This window comes from Bombina bombina, chromosome 6 (genome assembly GCF_027579735.1).
Source record: "Bombina bombina isolate aBomBom1 chromosome 6, aBomBom1.pri, whole genome shotgun sequence".
Taxonomy (NCBI): Eukaryota; Metazoa; Chordata; class Amphibia; order Anura; family Bombinatoridae; genus Bombina; species Bombina bombina.
In genome coordinates this window covers 397,968,763-397,990,011 of record NC_069504.1, presented here as the reverse complement: position 1 = coordinate 397,990,011, position 21,249 = coordinate 397,968,763, and the positions used below count along the sequence as shown (strand labels likewise).

The 21,249-nt window shown below is 39.6% G+C and overlaps 1 protein-coding gene across 1 annotated transcript in view; it reads right to left on the bottom strand.

The window, feature by feature from the left end:
- Positions 1 to 21,249, bottom strand: part of ERGIC1 (endoplasmic reticulum-golgi intermediate compartment 1) — a 352,939-nt gene that overhangs the window by 208,630 nt on the left and 123,060 nt on the right. Inside the window, exon 3 of the mRNA XM_053717133.1 lies at positions 17,305 to 17,377. Coding sequence (XP_053573108.1) covers positions 17,305 to 17,377 — 73 coding nt within the window. The remainder of the gene's footprint in view (positions 1 to 17,304; positions 17,378 to 21,249) is intronic.

Sequence of the window (21,249 nt, the reverse complement as noted above, 5' to 3'; positions counted from 1 at the left end):
TAAGAGTTTTAATTCTATCTTGAATTTCATCCAAGGAAGTATCTATTTTAAGAGAATCAGACAAGGCGCCTAATCAATAAGATGCCACACTAGTCATGGTGACAATACACACCACAGGTTGCCATTAGAGACCTTGATGAACATAAATCTTTTTCAAATAAGCCTCCAACTTCTTGTCCATCGGATCCTTAAAAGAGCAGCTATCCTCAATAGGAATATTGGTTCTCTTAGCCAGAGTGGAAATGGCCCCTTCAACTTTGGGCACAGTATACCAAGGGTCTTAATTGGAGTCCTCGACAGGAAACATTTACTTAAAAATGGGAGACGGGAAAAAGACACCCCAGGTTTCTCCCATTCCTGTGAGATAATCTCCCTAGCACGGTCCGGCACAGGAAAAATCTCAGAAGTAGAAGGTTCATCAAAACAAACTATTAAGTTTACTAGATTTTTTAGGAGTGACAGCGACAGGGGTATCGGAGTCATCTAAAGTAGCTAAGACCTCCTTTAACAATACACAAAGGTGTTCAAACTTAAATCTAAAGGATACCACCTCAGTCTCAGAAGAAGGAATTATACTGTCCGAATCAGAGATTTCACCCTCAAAGTCCAGATGCATCTTCCTCATCAGATTTATGAGAAAGGGCAACTTGGGAAGAAGAACTGAGGACAGGCATCTTACTTTCTGAATTTCTAGATTTCCTCTTGCGTATTCCCTGTAATCTGGGAATAGCAGCTAATGCCCCAGATAGCGCTGAAGATACCTGGGCAGCAATTTCTGCTTTAAAATAAACTCCATTAGGAGTTATAGAGGAACTGCAGGGCACTGCATGGGACGCCATTTAAGCTTGGGACGTAGCCGGAGAAAGCCGAGGTATTATTTAAACTGCATCATCCTGAGAGACATTAGGCTCAACAATTTTGCAAGCTTTTTTTGACACATGAAGAACAAAATTGCATAAGAGCTGCAATTTGTGCATCTAAACATAATAAGCATGAATTCATGAGAGCAGGCTCTTGCTCCATATCAGGCATGTTGTGAAACCGTAAATAAACTTGTACAGATAAGATTCAAAGATTTTAATATTCAATTAAAAAAAGCCAAAGGAAAAAATTCACTTCAAATTTTATCCCAAACAAGGATCGATCCCCAGCTAAAATTATGTGAGAAAAGTTGAGAAAAAACATTTAATAAACATCAAATAAAAAAACTTCTAAAATACCCCTCAGGCAACCCCACAGCTCAATTACTGAGGTGCCTTACTGCTACCAATTAAGACCGGATAACCCAGAAATGGAGAAAAACAACTTTTCCTTCATTTAAGTGGCAAGAGTCCATGAGCTAGTGACTTATGGGATATACATTCCTACAGGAGGGAACAAAGTTTCTCAAACCTCAAAATGCCTATAAATACACCTCCCACCACACTCATTCCACTGTGTTTGTCAGAGGGATGTGAAGAGAGTATCGCCTGTTGATTTCATGGTTTCACTCATGGGAAATCTTTTCAAAGGCTCTCTGTTATTGGCCGTAGGGATTCATTCTCTATCTCCCTTTTCAGATTGACGCTATACTCTTATACCATTACCTCTGCTGATATTTTTCAGTACTGGTTTGGCTGTCCGCTATATGTGGATGGGTGTCTTCTGGTAAGTATGTATCATTTTTTAAGACACTCTCAGATATGTTTGGCGCTTTATGTTATATTGTAAAGTTTTAAATATATGTGTTTACTTATATTTGCCATGAGTCAGGTCTATGTATATTTCCCTTTTGCAGTCTAGCAGTTTCAGTATGAGAATCATGTTTTAGGAAATTTTAACTTTTTTGTTACCTGGGGTTTCAGTCTCTTTTTCCAATTTGACTTGTTTTCCCTTCATTTTCCCAGGCAAATATAGGCACGCGTGTACGCAAAATGCTGTTATTTATTGCGTCATTCTTGGCGACAAAAATTTTTTGGTGCGAAGTTGTGCCTATAGTGGCGCAAGTTTAGTAATTTCCTGCGTCTTTATTGACGCTAGTTATTTTGGTGTGAAGTTGCGCTTGTTATGGCGTGAGTTGCATCATTTCCTGGTGTTGGTTTGGCGGCAAAAAATGTTTTCATTTCCTTTTGCATCATGCGTCATACTTGCCGCAAAAATTATGTGAGAAAAGTTAAGAAAAAACATTTAATAAACATCAAATAAACTTCTAAAATACCCCTCAGACAACCCCACACCTAATTACTGAGGTGCCTTACCACTACCAATTAAGACCGGATAACCCAGAAATGGAGAAAAACAACTATTTCCTCAGAAACGTTATGAAGTAAAGCTGGTCATGTGACCGCAACTGCCGAGCTCAAATTACTGCTGTGACACAGACAAACAGTCACCACTTCCTGGTACAATGAGTAACAGAAAGATCAGTTTTTTCAAACCTGACAGTTTAAAATGTTGCATCGTTTTATTTTAAAGCAAAGAGGAAATGAATAAACTGCTGAAATAGAAAATTCAGCGTTACTTTCAATTTAAACTTGTATTGTTTTATCAAGTAAATAAGTATCAGAAAACAAAGCCTAATAAAAACATAATTTATGTAAGAACTTACCTGACAAATTCATTTATTTCATATAGGCAAGAGTCCATGAGCTAGTGACGTATGGGATATACAAACCTACCAGGAGGGACAAAGTTTCCCAAACCTCAAAATGCCTATAAATACACCCCTCACCACACCCACAATTCAGTTTAACAAATAGCCAAGTAGTGGGGTGATAGAAAAAGGAGTAAAAAGCATTTAAAAAAAATGCATAACAAGAATAAAAAGGGTGGGTCTCATGGACTCTTGCCATTATGAAAAATGAATTTATCAGGTAAGTTCTTACATAAATTAGGTTTTCTTTCATGTAATTGGCAAGAGTCCATGAGCTAGTGACGTATGGGATAGTAACCAAGATGTGGTACTCCACAGAAGAGTCACCAGAGAGGGAGGGATAAAAATAAAAACATCCATTATCCGCTGAAAAAATTAAATCCACATCCAAAAAATTAGTTTTTCTCTTAATTGAAAAGAAAAAACTTAAAACATAAGCAGAGGAATCAAACTGAAAAAGCTGCCTGAAGAACTTCTCTACCAAAAACTGCTTCCAAAGAGGCAAATACATCAAAACAGTAGAATTTAGTAAATGTATGCAAAGAAGACCAAGTTGCTGCTTTGCAAATCTGATCAACTGAAGCTTCATTCTTAAAAGCCCACGAAGTGGAAACTGATCTAGTAGAATGAGCTGTGATTCTCTGAGGCGGGGACTGACCCGACTCCAAATAAGTCTGATAAATCAAAAGCTTTAACCAGGATGCCAAGGAAATGGCAGAAGCTTTCTGACCTTTCCTAGGACCAGAAAAGACAACAAATAGACTAGAAGTCTTCCTGAAATCTTTAGTAGCTTCAACATAATATTTCAAAGCTTTTACAACATCCAGAGAATGTAAGGCTTTCTCCAAAGAATTCTTAGGATTAAGACACAAAGAGGGGACAACAATTTCCCTATTAATGTTATTAGAATTCACAGCTTCAGGTAAAAATGGAAATAAAGTCCGCAAAACTGCCTTATCCTGATGGAAAAACAGAAAAGGAGACTCACAAGAAAGAGCAGATAATTCGGAAACTCTTCAAGAAAGTAGTTTAAAATCCAAAGAATGCATAGGCTCAAAAGGAGGAGCCTGTAAAGCCTTCAAAACCAAATTAAGACTCCAAGGAGGAGAAATTGATTTAATGACAGGCTTGATACGGACCAAAGCCTGCACAAAACAGTGAATATCAGGAAGCTTAGCAATCTTTCTGTGAAATAAAACAGAAAGAGCAGAGATTTGTCCATTCAAGGAACTTGCAAACAAACCTTTATCAGAACCATCATGAAGAAACTGTAAAATTCTAGGAATTCTAAAAGAATTCCAGGAGAATTTATGAGAAGAACACCATGAAATATAAGTCTTCCAAACTCGATAATAAATCTTCCTAGAAACAGATATACGAGCCTGTAACATAGTATCAATCACTGAGTCAGAGAAATTTCCATACCTTCAAATTTAACGATTTGAGATCCTGATGGAAAACGGTCCATGAGACAGAAGGTCTGGACTTAAAGGAAGAGGACAAGGTTGGCAACTGGACATCCGGACAAGATCCGCATACCAGAACCTGTGAGGCCATGCTGGTGCTACCAGAAACACAAACGATTGTTCCATGATAATCTTGGAGATCACTCTTGGAAGAAGAACTAGACGGGGAAAGATATAAGCAGGTTAGTAAAACTCAGGCACTGCTAACGCATCCACCGACTCCGCCTGAGGATCCCTGGACCTGGACAAGTACCTGGGAAATTTCTTGTTTAGATGGGAAGCCATGAGATCTATTTCTGGAAGACCCCACATCTGAAAAAACACATCTGGATGGAGAGGCCACTCGGATGTAAAGTCTGACGGCAGAGATAATCCGCTTCCCAGTTGTCTACACCTGGGATATGTACCACAGAAATTAGACAAGAGCTGGATTCCGCCCAAGAAAGTAACCAATATACTTCTTTCATAGCTAGGGGACTGTGAGTCCCATCCTGATGAGTTACATATGCCACAGTTGTGATATTGTCTGTCTGAAAACAAATGAATGGATCTCTCTTCAACAGACGCCAAACCTGAAGAGCCCTGAAAATAGCACGGAGTTCTAAAATATGGATTGGTAACCTCGCCTCTTGAGGTTTCCAAACCCCTTGTGCTGTCAGACATCCCCAGACAGCTCCTCAACCTGAAAAACTTGCATCTCTTGTGATTACAGTCCAGGTTGGATGAACAAAAGAGGCCCCTTGAACTATACAATGGTGATCTAACCACCAAGTCAGAGAGAGTCGAACATTGGGATTTAAGGATATTAATTGTGATATCCTTGTATAATCCCTGCACCATTGATTCAGCATACAAAGCTGAAGAGGTCTCATATGAAAACGAGCAAAGGGGATTGTGTCCGATGCTGCAGTCATGAGACCTAAAACTTCCATGCACATAGCCACTAAAGGGAATGATTGAGACTGAAGGTTTCGACAAGCTGAAACTAGTTCATTCGCCTCTTGTCTGTTAGAGACAGAGTCATGGACAGTGAATCTATCTGGAAACCTAAAAAGGTGACCCTTGTCTGAGGAATCAAGGGACTTTTCAGTAAATTGATCCTCCAACCATGTCTTTTAAGAAACAACACTAGTTGATTTGTGTGAGATTCGGCAGAATGTAAAGACTGAGCTAGTACCAAGATATCGTCCAAATAAGGAAACACCGCAATACCCTGTTGTTCTCTGATTACAGAGAGAGTAGGGCACTGAGAACCTTCAAAAAAATTTGTGGAGCTGTCGCTAGGCCAAATGGAAAAACGAAAAATTGGCAATGCTTGCCTAGAAAAGAGAATCTCAGAAATCGATAGTGGTCTGGATGAATCGGAATATGAAGATATGCATCCTGTAAGTCTATCATGGACATATAATGACCTTGCTGAACAAAAGGCAGAATAGTCCTTATAGTCCCCATTTTGAAAGTTGGCACTCAAAACGTTTAAAAATTTTCAGATCCAGAGCTGGCCTGAATCAATTTTCTTTCTTTGGGACAATGAATAGATTTGAATAAAACCCCAGACCCTGTTCCTGAAACGGAACTGGTATGATTACCCCTGAAAGCTGGAACGTGTGAGAGAAAACAAAATCTTCTCACAGGAGGTCTTACTCTGAATCCTATTCGATACCCTTGAGAGACAATACTCTGAATCCACTGATTTTGGACAGAATCTACCGAAATGTTTTAGAAAAATTTTAATCTGCCCCCCACCAGCTGAACTGGAATGAGGGCCACACCTTCATGCAGACTTGGGGGCTGGCTTTGGTTTCTTAAAAGGCTTGGATTTATTCCAACTTGAAGGTTTCCAATTGGAACCAGATTCTTTGGGAAAGGATTGGCTTTCTGTTCCTTATTCTGTCGAAAAGAACAAAAAAAGATTAGAAGCTTTAGATTTACCCTTAGATCTTTTATCCTGAGGCAAAAAAAACTCCCTTCCCTCCAGTAACAGTTGAAATAATTGAATCCAACTGAGAACCAAATAAATTGTTACCTTGGAAAGAAAAAGATAGTAATCTAGACTTAGATAACATGTCCGCATTCTAATATTTGAGCCACAAAGCTCTTCTAGCTAAAATAGCTAAAGACATAGATTTAACATCAATTTTTATATCAATAATAGCATCACAGATAAAATGATTAGCATGTTGAAGCAAGCGAACAATGCTAGACAAATCAGAATCTGTTTCCTGTTGCGCTACGCTTTCCAACCAAAAAGTTGATGCAGCTGCAACATCAGCCATAGATATAGCAGGCCTAAGAATATAGCCAGAAAATAAATAAGCTTTCCTTAGATAATATTTAAGTTTCCTATCTAATGGATCCTTAAAAGAAGTACTAATCTTCCATAGTACATTTGGCAAGAGTAGAGATAGCCTCATCAACTTTGGGGATTTTTTCCCAAAACTTATATCTAGCTGCTGGCAAAGGATACTTTTTAAATCTAGAAGAAGGAATAAAAGAAGTACCAGGCCTATCCCATTCCTTTGAAATCAAATCAGAAATAGCACCAGTAACTGGAAAAACCTATGGAGTAACCACAGGAGGTTTATAAACAGAATTTAAACGTTTACTAGTTTTAGTATCAAGAGGACTAGATGCCACGCTGCCCCTACTTTCTGGAACTCTTTACTGTGCGCAATCAGAGAGGCACCGTCCTTACAGACTTTTAAAAATAAGCTAAAGACCCACCTCTTCCATCAGGCATTCAGTCCACTTATCTGACCTTCAGAAACTCCTAACTTTTATGTCTTATGTTGGTATATTTGTAAAGTGCTTTGAGTCTCACAGGGAGAAAAGCGCTATATAAATCACAAATTATTATTATTATTATTATTCCTCAATAGTTAAAATAATCAACACCTATTTAACAAGGAACGAATATACTCCATCTTAAAGAGATAAGAAGATTTGTCAGTGTCAATATCTGAGGTAGGATCTTCTGAATCAGATAGATCCTCATCAGAGGAGGATAATTCAGTATATTGTCGGTCATTTTAAATTTTATCAACTTTATGAGAACTTTTAAAAGACCTTTTACATTTATTAGAAGACGGAATAGCAGACAAAGCCTTCTGAATCGCATCAGCAATAAAATCTTTTATATTCACAGGGATATCATTTAAGATGTTGAAGGAACAACAGGCATTGTACTAGTACTGATGGATACATTCTCTGCATGTAAAAGTTTATCATGACAACTGTTACATACTACAGCTGGAGATATTATCCGCTAACTTACAACAGATACACTTAGCTTTGGTAGAACCGTTATCAGGCAGCAGGGTTCCAACAGTCGTTTCTGAGACAAGATCAGATTGAGACATCTTGCAAATGTAAGAGAAAAAAAAACAACATATAAAAGCAAAATGATCAATTTCCTTATATGGCAGTTTCAGGAATGGGAAAAAAATGTAAACAGCATAGCCCTCTGAGCATAAAAAAAGGCAAGAGGCATTACATTTTTTGGCGTTAACATCCGGAAATGACGCAACTCGCGTCATGGCAGATGCAACCTTGGGCAAGGAAACCTGGCGTCAACTAAGACGCCGGAAATGACGAATTTGCGTAACCGAACATACCTTCGCACCAAAAAAAATATTCTTGCGCCAAAAATGATGCAATAAATATCAGCATTTTGCGACCTCGTTGTCAGGATGCCAGGAATCGGACTGAGACAAGAAGTGCAAAAATAATCACACCTTAATAAATAGCAAAAAATAATAAAAAATTCCAGAAGTCAAATAACAAGCCAGGAATCAAAACCATGGCTGGTAGTCAGACAAGCCGAGTCAGGAGACAAAGCAAATAGTCAGACAAGCCGGAATCAGGAACAAGGAGAACAGCAGAGTCAGGAACAAGCCAGGGATCAGGAACCAGAAGGGACGTCAGACAGCCAGGTAATACACAGGAGCTCTCACAAACAGGTCTGAGACAACGCAAGGGCAAAGCATACTGAACAGAGGTCCTTTAAATAATAAGTGATGACATCACAATTCTGAGACTGCATCCTGTCTCACACGGATGATGTACACCAGTCTGGCCATAAAAGGAAGTGCAGGAAATGAGCAGCATCACACAGTATGCACCTGAGTCAGCAAGAAAGGTGAGTAAAATGGCTGCCAGCAGCACATGGCAAACCAAGCAGGGAAAAAACAAACAATGACAGTACCCTCCCCTCAACGACCCCTCCCCCGCAGGAGGACAAAAGGCTTATTGGGGAAACGGGCATGGAAGAAGGCACGGAGGAGGGCGGGAGCATGAACATCAGAGGAGGGAACCCATGAACGCTCCTCCGGACCGTAGCCCCTCCAGTGAACCAAATACTGTATGCGGCCCCTGGACATACAAGAGTCAATAATGCTGCTGACCTCATACTCTTCATGGTTGTCAACAAAGATAGGACGGGGACGAGGCAACACAGTGGTAAACCGATTACAAACCAATGGTTTCAAGAAGGAGACATGAAAAACATTGGAGATGCGCATTGCAGAAGGAAGGTCAAGAGCGTAGGCCACAGGATTGACCCCTCTGAGTATTCGAAAAGGACCAGCATAACGGGGAGCTAGTTTATTGGAAGGCACACAAAGGTTCAAGTTGCGGGAGGACAGCCAAACTCTCTCACCAACCTGGTAGGAAGGCGTGGGCAGACGCCTACGATCAGCCTGGAACATTCGGAGCTGCATAGAACGATGAAGGCAACCCTGAATCTGCACCCATGTGGAACGGAGCTGCCGGAGATGCTCCTCCAAAGCCGGAATACCCTGAGACATGAATGAACCCGGGCAACAAGGATGGTTGAAACCCATAATTCGCCATGAACGGGGATAACTTGGATGAAGCATTAATAGCACTATTACGAGCAAACTCTGCCCAAGGTAACAGTTCAGACCAATTATTGTGGTGATCTGAGACATAGCAATGGAGGAACTGTTCCAGAGCTTGATTAGACCGTTCCGCAGCCCCATGGGATTGAGGGTGATATGCCGAGGAGAAGGAAAGCTGAATCCCCATTTGAACAAAAAAGGAACAAAAAAATCTGGAGAAAAACTGGCTACCCCGGTCTGACACTATCTCCTTGGGTAACCCATGTAAACGGAAGATCTCCCGGGCAGAAATTGAAGCAAGCTCCTGAGCAGTAGGCAACTTCTTCAAGGGAATGCAATGTGACATTTTAGAAAAACGGTCAACCACCATAAGGATAACAGTATTGCCATTGGAAACAGGGAGCTCGACAATGAAGTCCATGGAAAGATGTGTCCAAGGACGCTCACCATTAGCAATAGGTTGAAGAAGACCTACAGGAAGACGTTGAGGAGTCTTATTCTGTGCACAAACTGAGCAGGAGGCAACATACGCAGCAACATCAGAACGAAGATCTGGCCACCAGAATTGTTGAGTGACAGATCAAATCATTTGGTTCTTGCCTGGGTGACCTGCGGATTTAGGATAGTGGTGAGTGTGGAAAAGTTTAGTTTGAAGATTCTCAGGTACAAAACACTTACCACTAGGTTTCTCAGGAGGTGCATTGGTTTGTGCAGACAGGATCTCCTCCCTCAAGGGAGAAGTCAAATTAGTACGTATGGTAGCCAAAATATGATCAGGAGGTATAACTGTTGTAGGTACAGACTACTCCTTTGACAGAGGCGAAAATTGTCGAGAGAGGGCATCAGCCCTAACATTCTTACTACCAGGCAGGTAGGAAACCACATAATTAAACCAAGACAAAAATACCGCCCCATCTGGCCTGTCGGGGCAACAAACGTTTTGCTTCAGATTGATAAGTTAAATTCTTGTGGTTAGTAAGAATGAGCACTGGCGCGCTAGTACCCTCGAGTAGATGCCTCCATTCCTTGAGTGCCAAAATTATGGACAGTAATTCCCTGTCGCCAATTTCATAATTGTACTCCGCTAGAGACAATTTCTTAGAGAACAAACCACACGGATGCAAGGAACCGTCTGGCGTAGGACGTTGAGACAAGAGGGCACCTACAGCAGTCTCAGACGCATCGACCTCAAGAACGAAAGGCTGGACAGAGTTAGGATGAGCCAGAACTGGAGTGGCAGCAAAGGCAGTCTTAAGACTATCAAAGGCCTTAATGGCAGTAGGTGACCAATGGAGTGGATCATTCTCTTTACGGGTCATGTCTGTGAAAGGTTTGACCAAGGAAGAAAAGTTTTTAATAAACTTTCTATAGTAATTGGCGAACCCAAAAAAACGTTGAATAGACCGAAGACCAACTGGGCGAGGCCACTGCAGATAACTTGTCAGGATCCATGGAAAACCCTGCAAAGGAGATAACATAACCTAGGAAGGTTACTTGAGTCTGATGGAACTCACATTTCTCGAGTTTACAAAACAGGTCGTTCTCACATAGTCTCTGAAGAACACGTGTAGCATCAGAACGATGAGCCTCAAGTGTGGGTGAGTGTATGAGGATGTTGTCTAAGTACACCACAACACACTGTTGCAACATATCTCGTAGGACATCATTAATAAATTCCTGGAAAACACCAGGAGCATTACATAGGCCAAATTTGAAATCACAGGTTTATTAGTCTCCACAAGGGATTAGCCCAGGCAAGAGCTGCGTCAGAGAGTAACGAGATGAGAAATCCCACCTTAGCTCTGTGAGAGGGAAACGCCTGAGGTAACATCTCAAAGTAAATGCCCACCTGGTTCAAAAACCCTCTGCACTGATTAAGATCACCTCCATATCGCTGAGGTAGAGGTGCAGAACCGGACATGCTCCTGGTAGGACTAGGTGCAGCAGCTGAAACAGGAGCAGTCATAACATGTGGGACACTTTGGTCCAAATATGCAGTGCGAGTAAGCAGGGTTTGCAAGGCTAGTGCAAATTGATCCAAGCGGTGATTCTGTTCATCCATCCTGGAAATTATGGCAGGTAAAAGGTGGATTATTAGCACCATCAGGATTCATGGCCCTTGCGTAATGTCAGGATGCCAGGAATCGGACTGAGACAAGAAGTGCAAAAATAATCACACCTTTATTAATAGCAAAAAATAATAAAGTCCAGAAGTCAAATAACAAGCCAGGAATCAAAACCAGGGCTGGTAGTCAGACGAGCCGGGTCAGGAGCCAAAGCGAGTAGTCAGACGAGGCAGAATCAGGAACAAGGAGAACAGCAGAGTCAGGAACAAGCCAGGGATCAGGAACCAGGAGGGACGTCAGACAGCCAGGTAATACACAGGAGCTCTCACAAACAGGTCTGAGACAATGCAAGGGCAAAGCATACTGAACAGAGGCCCTTTAAATAATAAGTGATGACATCACAATTCTGAGACTGCATCCTGTCTCACACGGATGACGTACACTAGTCTGGCCATAAAAGGAAGTGCAGGAAATGAGCAGCATCACACAGTATGCACCAGAGTCAGCAAGAGAGGTGAGTAAAATGGCTGCCAGCAGCACATGGCAAACAAAGCAGGGAAAAACCCCTGACACTCGCAAGTCTAATTTTGCCCGCAAAAATGAATGAAAAAGCAGTCAAATTTGAAGAAAAGACTATAAAACAGGTTAGAAAAAAAAAAATGAACTTCCTAAATATGTTTTCTCAATTTTGAAACTGATAGTCTGCAAAAAGGAAATATACATAAACCTGAATCATGGCAAATATAAGTACAATACATATATTTAAAACTTTATATTAATTCATAAAGTGCCAAACCATAGCTAAGAGTGTCTTAACTAATGAAAACGAAAGACACCCATCCACATATAGCCAAACCAGTACTGAAACAGTATCAGTAGAGGTAATGGAATACGAGTGTATATCGTCGATCTGAAAAGGGAGGTAGGAGATGAATCTCTACGACCAATAACAGAGAACCTTTGAAAAGATTTCCGGTGAGGAAAACCATAGAATTAATAGTATCTTCACATCCCTCTGACAAACACTGTACTCTGAAAGTAATCAGGCTTCAAAATGCTGAGAAGCGCATATCATATCAGAAAATCAAGCACAAACTTACTTCACCACCTCCATAGGGAGGCAAAGTTTGTAAAACTGAATTGTGGGTGTGGTGAGGGGTGTATTTATGTCAGGGTTTTTTCCTGACTTGTTTGCCATGTGCTGCTGGCAGCCATTTTACTCACCTCTCTTGCTGACTTTGGTGGATTCTGGGAGATGCTGCTCACTTCCTGTACTTCCTTTTATGGCCAAACTGGTTTACATCATCCATGCGAGACAGGATGCAGTCTCAGAATTGTGATGTCATCACAATTATTTAAAGGGCCTTTGTTCAGTATGCTTTGCCCTTGCGTTGTCTCAGACCTGTTTGTGAGAGCGCCTGTGTATTACCTGGCTGTCTGACGTCCCTCCTGGTTCCTGATCCCTGGCTTGTTCCTGACTCTGCCGTTCTCCTTGTTCCTGATTCCGGCTCATCTGACTACTCGCTTTGGCTCCTGACTCGGCTTGTCTGACTACCAGCTCTAGTTTTGACTCCTGGCTTGTTATTTGACTTGTGGACTTTTTATTATTTTTTGCTATTAATAAAGGTGTGATTATTTTTGCACTTCTCGTCTCAGTCTGATTCCTGGCACCCTGACAATTTATAGGCATTTTGAGGTTTGGGAAACGTTGCCCCTCCTGGTAGGATTGTATATCCCATACGTCACTAGCTCATGGACTCTTGCCAATTACATGAAAGAAAACATTTTACCTTTTCTTTTTAAAAAAATTTAAATGTTAGTCTTGCACATGCTACAGGGCCTGCTTCATGCCCCAGTGTAACCCATACAACAGGATTATCTATGTCCCAATAAAAAAGCAGTGTTTTTAATTTGTTAAGTGCATGGTCTCCCCAAGTGGAAGAAAAAGCACTTACCTGCTCCACTGTCCGGCATGTAGACAGTTACAAGGTATGAGAAGACACAGTTCTTCACAGAGACCTTTGAAAAAGAAAGAACAGAGTAGCCAACTCTGACTTTCTAAACTTGGGCAGCAATGGTTAGTAAAATGCCGTAAGTACCCCTTTACAATTTCCTAACTGCTTTAAAGCTACCCGACTGCAAGGAATGACGTGGAATACAGCTATACCCCAAAACTTGCTTGTAGATTAAATAAAAAAAATTCTTAAGACACCCTAAACTTCACCTCCTCCATGCACCAAAGGCAAAGAGGATAACTGGGGGTTGTGGGTAAGGGACAGATACTTAGCAGTTTAACTGTGGTGCTCTTTGCCGCCTCCTGCTGGCCATGAGTGATATTCCCAACAGTAATTACTCAAGCCGTGGACCCACCATATCTTAGGAAAGAAATGGGTGCATTTCTTTCCTAATTTTTTTTCTTTTATAATTCAGACAGAATATACAGTACAAATAAAAAACAAACAAAAAAAAAACTTTACAATTAGCTTCATTCTCTTGGTATCCTTTATAAGAGGAGCAGCAATGCACTATTGGGAGCTAGCTCTACACATTTGGAAGCCAATGACAAGAGGCATATATATGTGTAGCCACCAATCAGTAGCTAGCTCCAAGCTCCTGAGCCTACCTAAGTATACTTTTCAACAAGGGATATCAAGAGAACTAAGCATACTAGATGATAGAAGTAAACTGGAAAGTTGTTTTAAATTGTATTCCTCTATCTGAATCATGAATGAAAATATTTGGTTGTCAAGTCCTTTAAAATCCGTTCCCAATTGTATCTCCTACCTCAACCATAAGGAAGCAAAGCATTTGTAAAGTATGGTGAGAATTGTGTCCCTGGTTTCTTTACTGTGGTCAATCAGAGGCTGTTCAGTGGGTAAATCTGAGCAATACTCATACAACCTAAACATAACTGCAGTATGCACTACAGGTCTCCAGTCCCCATTTAAACAGAACAACTGGTTTATTAGTGAAACATTTCATCACCTAAATCCCTTTTTTTGTGTGTGTGTGTGGGGGGGGGGGTGGTCTGTGATCCCCGACTCTTACTATGCCACATACTTTTTTTTAATTTTCAGCAAATTTCAGTGAAAGATATTTAGCCAACACCTATGTTTATTTATAACCAGAATAGTTTATGGATCATGTAGAATTTGCCATAAACAAAAACATCCAGAGCTTTCATGGTCCAGATATAGTAGGAACATTAAAATTGTTCAGCCAGAATGGAATCCTCATTCACCACCCAGGAAGTGACAACGCCAGGGAATATGAACTGATAATGCAGTGTTAGTAGGCCACACTTTCTAATTACTATACAGAACTGAAATATCACAATGGTTGCTAAGAATTAGTCAGCTTATTACTAAATAAATAACTGTGCAGTTAACCACAAATAAATGATGTGTAATAACCAAATACTTTCTCTACTATTCATTTTCTGAGGCAGGGAGTCTAAATACAAACTAGGACAATTTTAGCCTATGAGAATGACAGATCAATGGGAAGTTTTACAGCAAGCAAAAAGTATGCCCCATTATCACTTTGTATTTGTTCCTTTTACAAATAGATATTCTAAAATGTATTCTGCTCAGTTCCTTTTTTTTTTTTGCACGAGACCAACAGTGCTCTGTGGCTCCTGAGCATAACCTAACTGTGTTTAACCCCTTGAGGGGGTTAAACAGCAAGCATTGCAGGGTCACTAGTGTTAAAAAGACACTCTCTAACAATACAGAGCATGTCTTTTCCCACTATAATGGCTCTATAATCTCTCTCCAACAGGGTACCTACAAGCTCACCACAAGGTTTTCATAGAGGGGCACTGAACTCCGTCATACGCCTTTGTGGCACTTACTGACTGTACTAGACTTCAGGGAATAAAATAAAGAAGGCACATAGAGGAACCATGTTACTTACTGCCAGGGACCTCGTGAAATACCCAGGGAATCGTATAAAGATAGGGGGACACATGGAAAGAGCATTCATACATCACAAGATACTCAGAAATCCCATAAGTAATATTCCACCATGAGGAAATGTAAAAAGTAAAAGGTGAGCACCAGATACCCCAGAGCCCCATCCCACATATTTTGCAGCCGATTACATCAAGGGAGAAGAGTACATAAAGAAACCATTTGGCCACCGTTAGGAAGCACCCCAATGGCCACTGGTAAGCTATAGGGAGATCTTTATGCACTAGATTTATGCAGTTCTAATTAGACATAAAATAGTATGCATCCCTACAGAAGTTCTCTTTTTATTGTAGCTACTCTCAGATTTAGTATTCCATAAGGTCATTATATGAGTAGCCTTCAGTTTATGCTTGGATTCAGTTTCTGAAGGAGTTGCTGCAAAAATAATCTGTGTAAAATTAACCAATTTATGAGTCTATGTAAAGTCAATGAGTTGTGTTCTAGGTTCCTCTTAACATTCACATAAATAATATATTTAAAGCACTAATATGTATGGTAATCTAAAAACGTATAGGTGGCATATTGTTAATAGTTTTATATTTTAAAGTTTGCATACTATAAACAAACTTAAAACACAAAATAAAAATATGTTACATCTCCCTCAAATAAGGGCTTGATTCTCTAAAGCTCCTCTCTGGTCAGTTAAGATTCTATAAGAAGCCTCTTCAGTATTATAAGTCCCCTCAGGAAACGCTCTAAAGACAATTTTTAATCTTAAGAACTATGTATTGCATTACATGGAATTCCTTAATTTTCTGTATGTGGACAGACATTACAATATAGCACTCAATAAAATAAGATGATTATTTCTCTTCATGCTGGAGAGTTTTTGAGAATTGAGTTCTAAAGCAGGGCTTGACAAATTTCTTTTATATCTAGGAGCTAACTGATAAATTTAGGAGCTAAAAATATATATAGTGCAAGAGGGGGAACTCTAAACCTGGTCGCCATGGCATAATTATAAGTCACCAGTAGCTTCCTGGCTCTGTCCTAAAAAGGTTAAATTACTGTCCCTTTAAGTGCAAAATCTCTCTCTCTATGGGCTTGATTTATCAATCATTTGGGGAATTCTCCTTTCAGTTTTATCAGTTCTCCACAGCTCTCCTTTGGAGAAGAGCACCTGTGCACCCGTATTTATCATAAAAATTTGTTTTTTTTGCTCCCTAGGAGAGCTGAGAAGAACTAATGTTAAATTTCTCTAGTCTGATATAGTATCTGTGCCTTATTTATCACTGAAAATAAGCAACTACTCTCTATGTCAGTCATATATAAGCTAATAGAAATATTTATACAGACTTCCTAGTAGCTTTGTTAGCGCCCCTCTTCAACAAACTCTCATGGAAGAAAGAAAATAGATCTACATTTTCATTGTTTTTGTGCTTCAATTTTTAGCGCTTCTTTTATATCTTCTTTTATGCCCCAACATATATAATTTTTGTGCTCTGTTATATATTATTATGGCGCTCCATTATATATATTTTTTATCATTCCAATATAAATTATTATTGCGCTCCAATAAGCATTATTATTGTGCTTTGTTAAAGATCATTTTTGCAGCTTGTAGAGCCCTTTTTTTTTGTAACTGCCTTTTCAACTGGCAGAGAATAGATTTTTAATGCTGTTCTCCACAGTAGTTATGGAGAACTTTAATGCAGGAACTTGCAGAAAAACTTTCAGTCCTCCACAGGAGAAAATAAATGATACATTTGTAACCAGGAGAATTTATGAGGAGAACTATATGAAATACAACTTTAGGGTAGATTTATCAAGCTGCGGCGGACAGGGGCGCACATATGCACCCCTGTTCGCCGCAGCTCGCCTCTGGCAGGCTAAATTCACTGCCGGAATTCAGCATTGCACATGAGCGCTATTTTGTGCTTGCGTGCAATCCCGCCCCCTGCAATGCACACAGCCAATGACGCGCGGGCAGGATCAGTCAATCTCCCTGGTCGGACGAGAGAAAGAAGAAAAATTGATAATAGGAGTAAATCAGAAAGTTGCTTAAAATTGCATGCTCTATCTGCATCATGAAAGTTTAATTTTGACTATTCCTTTATGTACAAAACCTTTAAACAAACAAAAAAAACTTTATCATATTTTCAGAATATCAATTACACTGCTTGTAAAGCTACTATTTCACAATCTGAAAGTTGAGGATCTCTGTGAAAAAAAAGAATGAAGTATATAACCCAATTTGTCATATATGCCATGTTTTGCATTATTTATGGACATCTAAATAAAATATGCCTATAGGGGGCATGCCCCAACCATAAATACCGTTTTCATACTACAGGTCTGACAAATACTCACATCTCACTGGCAATAAATCCGGTGAGCTCTGATAGGAAGAGGAAGACAATAAAGAGACAGCAGCAGATGGAAACTGCAAAAAAAAAAAAAAAATTGTAAAAATATGTGAATGTATTAGTCAAGCGTTTGGAAACAGTCAAATCATGTGAGTCTTACAGCACTTGCAATGAGAAAGTTAAGGTGAGTATTACACATTCTAACCAAACACAGCAACCTCAGCTGATGTGCCTGAGTCACAGAACAGATACGATCACAAAAATACTGTAATAGGTCAAAGGAGAAAAGTAACAGTAAGGGACAGACTACACTGATGATTATACTGAACTACACAAGGGTGGGATTAGGTATCCTGGACAGTTTAACAGAACCTCTTTTTTGAATAAGCAAAGAAAACCTGTACTTCCTGTCTGCTGAGGGCACAGGCAAATATGTTGAAAATGAAGCAGGACAGATGCACATGACAGACCAGGAAGTATTATCATGAATTAACCAATACAAAAGGGTAATTAAACTGTTGCCTCACAACTACCTGGATTTGTTTTTAAGTTGATTGACAACCCTGTAGTTGTGATCTTTGAAGAAGAAAAAAAGTGTGAACCACCAATGTGTTTTAGGCAAATGGAACTCTTACGATTTCTCCCCAAAAAATATCAAGTGATAAAAGAGGTTTGTCATCAAAAATGTAGCAAATTCTGAGAGGTTACTCTAACATCCTGTATTCCCTATAAAAAAAATCTAAAAGCTGTTTATGCTAGGAAAGGCTTTGCACAGATTAAGTTTGGTCCTTGCATATAATGTGAGGTTATTTTCTGCTGATAAACTGAAAACAATTGTAAATCTAATTTCATAGGGATTATTATTTAGACAAATGGCTAATTTGTCTTGGTGAGAAAAGGGTTAATATACTAATCCATTAATATGGTGACGTATTAAGACTTCCGCCCGACTCAAAGTACTACCAAAGCTGATTAGTCATTTTCCCAGCTCACACACTGGATTTAGCACTCGCAGCTCCCAAGGTTCTTGATCCAGAATCAATGACATTGGGAGAAATAAAGAAATGTGTTTGTTTGTTTCTATTGGCCTGATGATCAACATAGCGAGAAATTGCGCTAAATCTTTCAGGGCTATTTTTTTAACGATTATATAGCAATGTGGGTATATCTCCTTCACATTCAGAACCCTATATAGATAAACAGCTCTCAAACTAAAATGTGCCTTTTTGAGACCTCACAATACTGACAAGACTTCTTAGTTAATCTTGTCAGAGCAAGAGCTTTAGATCATCAGTTCTTAAAAGGGACAGTTAACTCCCCTTTAACTTGTTCCCAATGATCCACTTTACCTGTTGGAGTTTATTACATTTTTCATTGTTCTCTCCAAGTATTGGTCTTTGGTTTAAAAACAGAAATAAGATAAAGAAGCAGGTATGTGTACACTGTATGATAAAGATCTGTTTATACCTAAAAAGGCAACCCATTTTATTAGGTTGTGGCTTCCAAACACAAAATCAGTTATTTAATATACACAAATAAACCTTAAAAAGCAAATTCTCATACATTTTACATTTTTTTAGTTGGGTTTAAAAAAAAAAAAAGTAATTGGAAATTAAGGGAAAAACAATTTTACGGTATATTGTCCCTTTAAGAGGGATCACATTTTAGGAGGTGGATAATGTCTGATGTAAACTAAATGGGGCTGGACAGACCAAACATACCCAAAGCCCAGTTAGATGGAAGCCCAGTTAATCTGGTTATTGCTGAATCGGTGATGTTGATAACAGTGAAACACAGGCAGCAATATTACTAATATATTATTACCTAAAATAATTGTATCACTCACACTGCTAGCAAAGAGGTATACAGTGAACCAAAGCACTGTTACCTACAGGAAGCAGCACTAGTAGCATTGCTGTAAACCAATTCCTGCAAAGAGCAAGGATATATCAAAGTGCTGTAAATTCAGAGGGAGGATAATATTAGCATTTTCACAATTATCATGCACTGCTCAAGCCCTATTATTAATTCAAAAGGAACATTGTAATGCTGGTTAAAACTACAGTAGCAGTGGTTCTACTTACCATGATATTGTTTTCCTCTTGTGCCGAAAGTCACTCTCTTGTTGTAACACATTACAGGTGCTGCTTAGTGAAGCGCCACATTTTCATACCGGGCATCGCCATCTTGGAATGCACGTATTCTTGCATCCTGTAACAGAAGCAGTGCGCATTGACAGATCTACTTTCACGTTGGTGAAGCTTGCGCAATAAAGAGTAGATGCTTTACATTTTGCAGGATGTTTGTTTTTATTGTTTTAACCACAGTTTAAAAGGTTACATAACTAATAAATAAAAGCCCACAGGAACAATCTAGAACGATACAGCCACTGCAAAATGTACAGATCCCACTCTGTATTGTGCACAATATGGTTTGTCAAAAACACAACAATGTCACTGATCTGTGAATATGCACTGCTTCGGTCAAAGGGTGCAATACAACGTAACGGGACAGTCTACACTAGAATTGTTGTTTTAATAGACAGTTAATGCCTTTATTACCCATTCCCCAGTAACCAGCACTGTTATATTAATACACTTTTTACAACTGTGATTACCTGTATCTAAGCATCTTCTGACAGCCCCCTGATCACGACTGATTTATTATCTATGGACTTGCATTTTAGCCAATTAGTGCTGTGTTGTGCTGACTCTTATATAACTCCGAGCGTGAACACATTGTTATCTATATGGCCCACATGAACTAGCAGTCTCCTGTTATGAAAAGCAAACAAAAAAACATGTGATAAAAGGCTGTCTTTAGTGGCTTAGAAACAGGCAGAAATTTAGAGGTTTAAATGTTATAAAGTATATTAATAAAACAATGTTGGCTGTGCAAAGCTGAGGAATGGGTAGTAAAGGCATTATCTATTTTTTTTAAACAATAACAATTTTAGTGTTGACTGTCCCTTTAAGCTCCAAGATGGCGCCTCCCAGTATAAGGATGCAGAGCTTCAGAACCAGTAAGTTGTTAAAATAGGAAAATAACTTTAAAAAGAGAGCTACAATCGCAGAAGGAAAAGCAGCAGCATGGTGAGTATTCCCTCTTGTATTTTAACCCAGTCGGATCCTCAGTTTTCCCCTTTTCTTCAGCCCCTCTATTTCTGCCTGCTATTCACTCGGTCAGAAGGCACTGTGTCTCCTAAGCATGGGAAATGGACTCCCAGATGTGTGATAGAGGCTGAAGCATTAGTGCTCACGCCCATAGTCATTGGAAGGGAAGTAAAGCATTTAAACTTTATGTATTACCCACATGCACCAAATATACTATAAAAAGGGTCATTACAGTGTTAAAATGACATGCTCTCAGCTGTTACAGCATGTCATTTTTACACTAGCGATGCTGTAATACTTTGTGTTTAAACCTCTGCTGGTCCCAAAGCAGAAACTACTGCTGACCATGCAGCTGAGTTGTGCGACTAAAACTGCTGATCAGCAAAGCTCTGCAGTGCCCAAGAGGGACTTTAAGCAAGTGTTGCTCCAACAGATTATGCACGTCATTTTAACACTATAATTGCCATTTCATTAGAATTGATCACTTGTGGTTTGTAAAGAGTTGCAATGTCTACTTGCTTATTCCAGCCTATACTTCTCACATTTTTCTGCATGAAACTGTAAAAAGTGATCACGTAAACTAACCATGTTGTGCATATGGGAATCTATAGTCCGTTAAATGGTGTAGCAGAGGATTTCACAGAGTGAGAGAGAGCAGCTGGTCAGCAGTTTGTAGCAGTCACAACATGTTATGACCAGCTATGGACTTATCTGGTCATTCACGCCCACTAGCTAAATCCTTTACTTTAGGGAACTGACATTACCTACTGCAGTGACACTCATAAGCGCTCTGAACAGCTAAACCTGGGATTTTGACATGGGTTAGGTATGTTGCG